Below are 8,857 nucleotides of genomic sequence, written 5' to 3'. Positions count from 1 at the left end.
TTTTTTATTTTCCTCTTTTTATGCTTTATTTTTATCCCTCGTCCTGTAGAGAGGACAACGCTCCACTACCCATCTCTTCAGATCTGTACTGAAACATCCATCCCACTCATCCCTCCACCATCTTTTTCACTACTACAGTGCATCCACCAGCTTTACATCAAAGCTTGTCAGCATTGTCCTGATTAGATTAATGTTTTGAAAGACACAAGTTTGGGGTATGGGCCAAAAAGATGACAGTGATAGAGAGGACTGTAGAGTTGAAATAAAATAAACATAAGACCGAATAATGGACAGTGAGGAGAAATGTACAACCTACTCTACATGAGACTAAAAATAATGAGCTTAAAAACACAAATACACAAACACACACACAGGGCACAGTAGTGTTGTGTGCAAGTGTTAGAAATAAACAAGTATTAAATATGCAATACATAGATTCATATACACTGATGTATATGGGAGATATACAAATAGGGATAATGTTAACAGAACAAAAGTGTGAAAAATGATGGAGACACGCACACTCCTGGTAGTCGAAGGGAAGAAACTGGTTTCCTCAACATTTAAAATCTGCTAAGGTGAGACTAAAGTGGTTTATTTCTTAGTTTGTGTTGTGAAAATAAGGTGAGAGGTTGTTCTTCACATGCATCAACTAACAGAAGACTTCCAGATACCATGAGGGTGAAGATTTGTGCAATCCTGGTGAAGATGGGTGCAGTTAAAGGTCAAAACAGAGGGAAAAGAGGGATATCTGATTAACGCTTATCCCATCGAAATGTTACGCTCAGCAATAGCAACTGGTGTCTGCTCTCTACAGAATTCAGGTTTAGAATTTTATAGGTTCGGCATCGATGGAAAAAGCCTCTGAGATGGCGAGAGAGGCGCCGAAGCACATGAAATGGGAACCCACCCACTTCACGGGTCTGTCACTTAAACTCAAATTGAGGCTGCCTTGCTTGCATAAGTTTCGTTTTGTTTTTTGTCCGCGAGGACAACAGGAAAGAAGAAAAAGGAAGGAGAGAGACAGAGATAGTGAAAGATAGGAGGAGAGCGGCCGGGCGACGGTGCAGGTCTACTGCGAGAAGTGGTGAGAATTTAAAACGAACAGATCCTAAACATAAGCAGATGTGTGTGAGCTGCAGAATCACAGAAAGAATCCAGAGTTAGAAAAGAGAGAGTTTTTTTTGTGTGGCTTTTTTTCTCTTTTTCCATTTTTTTGTGTTGGTTACAGTTCATAATGGTTCAGTAGTTCCACATAAAGATAGGAGATGGATCCTGAGGCAGATGGTTTGAAGTGCATGAAGGTGGTCTGTAATCCTCAGGGGATTGCAGGGAGATGTGGGAAGGCTCAGATGATACCATACTGGGCCAGCTCATGCAGCTCCAGGTGATTGAAGGCCTCCCATGGGCAAATGACAGTGATGTCTGCAAAAAGACAGCACAGATGTGAACTTGTTTAGGTCCCTGCAGAGCACTGAAGCCAATGGTTTCAGCCGTAGCATACACTTACCTGTGCCTAAGCCCTCCATCCCAGGGATATCATCTCCAAATCTGCAAAGAAGAACATTGCAATAATTACAAATCACTTAATTTGATTTATTTGGTTTTTAACAAGACCCCGAAGAAGAAAAGTATTCACAGCATACCCCTGGATTCCCTTCTTTGGAGGCTTGCTCTTGAACTGACGAGTCTGCCTCTGCTTGAACTTGGGGGGTCCCTTGCGTGGGGTGGCGGGGCCTCCGCTGACACGGGTGGCTGACTTGATCTCAGCTTTGGGTGGCTCAAGATTCATTTTGAGCAGTTATGTATGAGGATGTGTGTGCAGGCTGTTAGCGTTAGACACCTCTCTGAAGTCTTGGTGGTGAAGTCTTTATTTTTGGAAACAAAGGGAAAAAAGCAATTAAAAGCACAGAAATAAAGAGAAACTCTCACTAGGTTATTATCTGCAAATCCTTTTAGTGTCAAGCAGCGAATGATCTGAAACTCTCTAACCCTGTCTCAGATAGCAGGCGGCTCCTGTCACCTCTGTTTGACATTACCATCTATAATCCTATTACTGATCTGATGAGCACCTGCCAGGACTTACACTCTCATTTTTCCCAGCACCTGAATGTGGTGGACCACATTGCAGCTTGTCCTGCTGGGATGACCCAATTACCCATAATCCCTGGCTCAAGTTAATAAGTGCGCTCTCCTTCTCTGTTTTGAGCTGATTGTGAACTTGTAATCTTGTTAAAGCAAGGACACCACTGCAGAAACGCTGAGCTGTGCACTGAAGGTCTAAACCATTAAATCCGCTCACCATGTCCCAATGACACAGACAAGCCTGAACAGGTCTTAACCATTAATGTGGTTATACCAAGGTTATTACAGCTAACGCACGATGCTAACTAAAACAAAAACAAACAAACAAACAAACGTCCTGAGTTTTAGTTTTTGCCAGTTTGGTCAAAGTTGCCATCACAGCCTGTCTGAGGAGGCTTTAATGGAAATGTTTGTGTTTCAACTGTAATTTCTATTCTGAATTTTGCCCGGAGAAACACCCTGTGTATTTAAACAATAAAACTGGCAAAACAAACTAAGAAAAACTAAACCAAAAAAAAAAGTAAATATTTTTAGACAATTAAAAAAAAAAAATTAAGATATAGAAAGTAAATTAAAGAAAGAAAGCAAAGAAAAGAGTATGTGTGGGTTAAATATACTCACATATACACACTCAGAGATCTGCTTTTGTTTGAGCCACAGTTTTAAAATGAAACTTTTTTGACAGCTTTAAACAGGCCAAACCGAAGTGAACGTGCTTGTTGTGAGATCATTTTAAAATATTTTTTCTGTCCAGGTTGCTGATAAATGTATCTGTCAGATAAATAAATGAAGCAAGAACTTGTACATGAAACAACAAGTTGTTATATCCAGGTTTGGAGTAAGTTTGCACTGTAGGCAGTTTTTAGATACACTATAAAAATAACTGATAACTGAGTGTTAAACAGCGTCGGTCTATAGATTGCAGAATTGTTGATTAACAGAGGTCAGAAACATCTGCACTAATTTACTCTGTCATGTTTAATCACATTACAAACGACACCATAAATCGCTGTTTACTTTTTATATCCAAGCGGGACGATTTCTGGAGCTCTAAACTCTTTTATCTGGATTATTTTCTCCTAATAAAGGAAAAAATGTTAACACCCATGTTCTTCACTGAGACACACAGAGCTGCAGAAGAGCAACAAAGTTTCCCACCGACGGTGTCTGAATATCAGCACTGATCGGTGATGATGGTCTACTCACCGGCTGCTTGGGTGAAGAACAGCCAGACGAGTGGGTGTGAGCGCAGCGCCGATCCGTTTAGCAGATGAGTGGACTTCTATGCTAGGCTTGCTGTGAGGGCCAGTCGGGGCTTGTGGTCCCTCTTATAGCCGACACAGATTACAGAGGCACCGCCTCCCTTCTTGACTGTCAACAGTTCACATGTTTGAGGTTTAGGTTAAACTGTAATGTGTACATAGGTGCAAACGTGCACATTGTGAACAGTGGTGGAGCATAACTGTGTACATTTACAGTCAACTTCCAACATTTCAGTGAGAAATTTCACTGTGAAATTATACAATTGTTGATATTATTATTGTCTTACAGATGTTTTCTCATATTTTGTAACCATACATTGAATTTGAGTATTTTACAGAAACTACACTACAGAAATATTTTAAAAAAGATAACATACTGGGAAAAATGATCTGTTTTTTATTGATTTTATTGATATTTTGCACTTTTTCAATGCACTATATTTATCTGCAGCTGCGGTTTCTAAAGCTGATATTCTTGTACACAACATAAACGAACTAAAATTATTGATGACCTCTGATCTACACTCGCCAAGTTCTTTTTCACAATATGTGTAAATCAGCCCTGTGCCACCCCCGGGACATAAATACTGATGCTTTCAGAAAGACATGCATAAGACTGCCTGTTGTAAAAAACATCGCTGTTAGCGTTTTAATGCTTTCCTTTAAGGATCATGTTAGAAAAATGAAGATAATACAGAAATGTAGTTCCTTTAGTTTCCATTTGCAAATTTAAAGCAGAAGTAAACATGTTTACAGCCTGCTACAAAGCTTTGGCCTCTATGAATAGTTTCTCTCTTTTTGTAACTCACCTGATTGATTTTGTTAAGCCTTAAACTCATACATGAGGCCACGTTGATTAACACATTCGGTGGTAGCAGTCAGCTATGGCCTTTCTCTTTCTGAGCATTTCTGTGGTCATTATCTAATAAATAATATGTTTTGAAGTTCGTCCTTCAGTTTTGGTCAGTGATTTTCTAGTATTTTATTAGCCTGTTACTTAGGAACAGTGCACTGCACCTGTATATTTTAAGACAGCAGGCAAATGTAGCTGACAACTTAGCATGTCCCTCTATAGTAACACCTGGTTCCCAAAACCCTGTGATGCTATTAAAGCTGGCGATGGGTCACGTTACTGTGGCTACGTCCATGATTTAAACCCAGGCCACAGTCTCCTCCTGCACCTCCTAAACTTTCGTTGCTTAAACCTGATCAAGTAATGAGTGAAAACCAGCTGCTTTCCCTTTTCCACCAGAGCCAAACAGTGTGCAACGATGGATGCTGTTTGGGATTTTGGATTAGGTTAAATAAGAAAAGTGTCCCTTATATAGCTGGAGAAAAATAGCAGTTAATAGGACAGAATATCAGCAAATTGATCAAATTAGGAAAATTGTTGCAGTCCCGATGCAGGATTTTTGCTTGCACCTCACTAAATGGCTTAAAATGATAAAGACATTTGTATCATTAGAGTAAATTACTTAATTTTCTTTTCTTGTAAATTAATACTAGGATTTTTAAAAACTAGTTTCAACTTAAATGTATTATTTGCATAGTTTCTTAGTTGAAGTTATTTTTAGAGCAGCGTTTGTCTAACAGCCTCACAGTTTTGTTTAATGAGCTAATTAAACACATTTCATCTGTAAATAAATGGTTGATGCTGCGCTCTAAGCATCAGTAGGATCTGAGGATTTCTTCCAGAATCACTTTGGAAATGATAGATTATGGAAGAAAGATGCTCTGTGATAAATGCAGTTTGCCATATAAACATTATCTTTATGTATTTTATAGTATTTGTAATGAAGTTTTCCAGAAATGTCTTTAGAAATCCTAATGCTGATTAAATTAGTGATTTGAGTCAGTAGGATGCAGGATGAGATCACACAGCTTACAATATGTTCAAACAGATTATAGATGAAGCTGGAAGCTTCCTGAAAGCCCCACAGTCCCACTCCATCTTTGTTATGCAATCTCTCCATCTGCTTAAGGTGAAACCCTCCAATCCTCCAACCCACAGAAATATTTTACATTGTCTGTGTGTATCACTGTAACACCCTGCAGTGGGAGTACTCTCCATTAAACAGGGGACTAAGCCAACATCAGCAGCTCCTATCTACATGCTAGAGACACACTGAACATGTGGAGACATCCCAAACAGCAGCTTGGTTTTCTTTTAAATAATTGAACTGGAACCATCCATCACAAAGCACTGTTAGAGAAATTCTTCACTCATTTGACCTTCAGCTTTAAACAAAACCTGCAAAACATTGCATGTAAGTTTAAGTGAAAATTTAATAAACAATAAGAAAAAGACAAAAGAAAAAATGAGAGCAAGTAAACAGGACAAATAACAAACTACAAGAGAGAGAAGACAAATGTTAATACGTGGAGTCAGGGTATATACATGTATATCTGGAGTGAAAAGAGGCAAATTGAGAAGAAACAGATTCAGAAGTACATCATGGGAAATCCCTCAGCAGCCTAAGCTAAAGGATGGTTCAGGGTCAAATGGTCCAGCCCTAGAAGTTTTATCAAAAAGGAAAGTTTAAACCCTAATCTTAAAAGTAAAGAGGGTGTCTGACTGAACCCAAACTGGGAGCTGGTTCCAAAGAAGTGGAGCCTGAAAGCTGAAAGCTCTGCCTCCTGTTCTACTTTTAAAAACACCTGGAGCCACAAGTAATCCTGCACTCTGAGAGGGAAGTGCTCTGTTGGGATAAAAGGGCTATACGATTTTTAACATGTGATGGGATCAGATGTTGCATGTGAGGAGAAGGATTTTACTTCAACTCTAGATTTGAAGACACTAATGTGGAAGAAGTACTGGCCACGTTCTCTAGACCCTGTTCTGGTCTCAAACTCCTTGATTCATATCTTTTTGTGGCTTTAAAGAAAAAACAAATCTAAATGTAAAAATTAATGAAAAAAGAATCACAATGACTCAGATAATCCTTCCTCTTTGTTTCAATATTAGCTTGATTTTAGGATCCTTTAAGAAAAGTGATTGTTGATGGAGTTCGGCGGGGCCCTGTTCTTGGCACATTTCTTTCTTTTCTTTGTAGACGACACAGTTTTATACATTTAAAACAATGTTCCCTCTAATTTTTCATGTGTCTGAGCGAACACACAAACTCCCTGAGCGTCCCTTGGACCACTGTGAGCGACAGCAGACGTGTGCACTGTGGTCACGCCAGCATCCAATCCATCCAAGTTACATTACAGCATTTACATTTATGTTAGACGACTTTTAATCAACTGCTTTAGCCCACTTACAATGAAAAATTTTAAAAACCTTGTTCATGACCTGTGTAGCATGTTAACACTATTGGAAGGAAAAATAACTTCAACTCCAATTTTGAAAACACAACTTTCTTTCTTTCTTTCTTTCTTTCTTTCTTTCTTTCTTTCTTAATAAAGCTCTGACTTGTATTATAATACTCTCTCCCAGACTCTCTGTCTGGAAAATACAGTATATAATGACCAATGTTGGGCAATTAATTATATAGTTACTTCTTCAAAAAAGTAACTGAGTTTTGCAAAGCCAAGGCGTTTTTAAAATAAACATTTCAAACTATTTACAGAACAATCAGCTGTTCAGCATCAAATTTGATGCCACACAGATTATTAGTGCCACTCCAAAAAATAATTTCTGTCCACTATGAGATGAAGGAGAACAGCAGCCTGATACCTGCAGGCCTGACAGCAGCAGATGTATCACTGCTGTAACACCTGTAACACTCAGCAGGCGCCTCATTGTTCTGACACACACAACAAAACTATTGACTACACTACACACTAACTACACACTATTTGCGCTAAACGTTGCGAATCTCTCACATGTCGGTCACTCCTAAAACTTCCCCCTACCTAAACAACTAAATGCCATGTTGCCATATCAATTTTTGATTGGTCGACATGGTACATTTTTCCACCAATAGAAAAGCAGGCTGGGGGGGGGGGGGGGGGGGGGGGTTTGCTCACAGGCGGAGAGGTTTTCCTTATTAATCGCCGTTTTTACCGTTTCTTCGCACAGTAAATATAAACAACGACAGTATTCAGGAAGAAGACCAAACATTGCAGATATTTTTATCATAACTCTGGTTTTACGTGGCCGATCAACACAATTTAAAAACTGGTATAAAGTCCACACTTTCCCCGTCAGTTGTTCCGTCTGTCCTGCTCACATCTCCAGTGGTTGTACACGTTGTCATTAACGTGGCTTCACTCCACATCAGCCGCTTTGCTAAAACACCGATGTCGGCACATAAGGACGCTGTCATAGCCTGGCAACCACGTTGATTATATATGAATGTGAATCGCATCATTGGCTGGACTATGGGATAAGGTGGCATCGTTCTAATCCCATACGGGAGCAGCCAGTCACTTACTGACTAACACTGCAAAACAGAATTGTTAAAGTTTTAATTTTAATTTCAATTCAGGTTAGACTTTTTTGTGCGCAGCGCAGATTTTCTGTGCGCAGAGACTGTGCCAGCAATGCGCAATTGCGCGCGCGCGCAGCTTAGAGGGAACATTGATTTGAAGTCATCTGCAGTTAACATTTAATTCTTTCAAGTTATCAGTTTTATGACTAACAAGTTTAACTAGAATGTTTTCCACCCACACCCGTGAATCTGACTACGTTTGGTGCGTAAATCATTCTCGATGAGTTCTTGAGCTACAGGCAGTCTGCGTTTATTAAACTACAGAAAGGTCCAATTTTATGCCAGTTTGAAAGAAACTGAAACAAGAAAACTGTTTAGCGCTAACTCGTGACTTCTCGCAGCTTACTGTTCACAGAACGTTCCCCACTGCGATGATGCAAAGTGGCATGTTGCAGCCTTGGCATCAGCCAATAATCTGTCTTGAACGTTTTCCATCACGTCAGAGTCATTGCTCTACATATGATCAGTGAAACGTCTCATTCTTAATCCGCTGCATAACCTAGATCAAAGCATAACTCTGCACGCTGTATGGCTGGCTGCAGCACTGAACCTTGAGTAATCAGGACTAATGCTGACTCAGTCAGATCAGGGTCACCTCAGATACTGGTCCAGAGGGACTGGGAGAAGGCTAACTAAAGACGTCATCAAGGTGGCAGGACCGAACGTGATCGGCTTCTTCTCTGACACAACCAGTCATTATTACCTAAGAAGGGATCTAAATCTCATTAACATCATGAGAACAATGCAGTGTTTTACATACTTACTGTAAATATCAATTAAGAACAAAGTTTAATTTCCTGAAGCCACAAAGATTTTGTGTTTATTAAATATTCGGACTATAATCCCATCAGAATATAAACAACACTTGGAGCTGGTTGGATAAAAATATATGATGATGAAATAAACAAGTTAGGTCGTCATACATATCATTTTTGCAGTACAGCAGACAGTTTTATGCATATGTAGCTCCTCCTAGTGGCTACAGAGGCTATTAAAGTTTTTCAGGCTTGAACTTGCACGTGTGCTTGTGTGCACCAATTCTCGGCATAAAAATAAAGCACTCTGAATCTGACA

The 8,857-nt window shown here is 39.5% G+C and overlaps 1 protein-coding gene across 1 annotated transcript; it reads right to left on the bottom strand.

Moving 5' to 3' along the window:
- pde6gb (phosphodiesterase 6G, cGMP-specific, rod, gamma, paralog b) lies at window positions 1-3,449 on the bottom strand. The gene is made up of 4 exons (XM_086304475.1): window positions 3,292-3,449; window positions 1,647-1,868; window positions 1,511-1,551; window positions 1-1,425 (listed from the first exon to the last, which is right to left on the bottom strand). Exons 2-4 carry the CDS (start codon window positions 1,790-1,792, stop codon window positions 1,349-1,351), a joined length of 264 nt encoding a protein of 87 aa, XP_086160601.1. The 5' UTR covers window positions 1,793-1,868; window positions 3,292-3,449; the 3' UTR covers window positions 1-1,348.
- Window positions 3,450-8,857: the final 5,408 nt, after the last annotated feature.

Source organism: Aulonocara sp. 'chitande type north' Nkhata Bay, linkage group LG8 (genome assembly GCF_057382095.1).
Source record: "Aulonocara sp. 'chitande type north' Nkhata Bay isolate Kocher_YH1m ecotype deep benthic linkage group LG8, A_spYH_male_GT1.1, whole genome shotgun sequence".
Taxonomy (NCBI): domain Eukaryota; kingdom Metazoa; phylum Chordata; class Actinopteri; order Cichliformes; family Cichlidae; genus Aulonocara; species Aulonocara sp. 'chitande type north' Nkhata Bay.
Note: the sequence above shows the minus strand (reverse complement) of the source record. Positions and strands in the feature narration are given on the sequence as shown.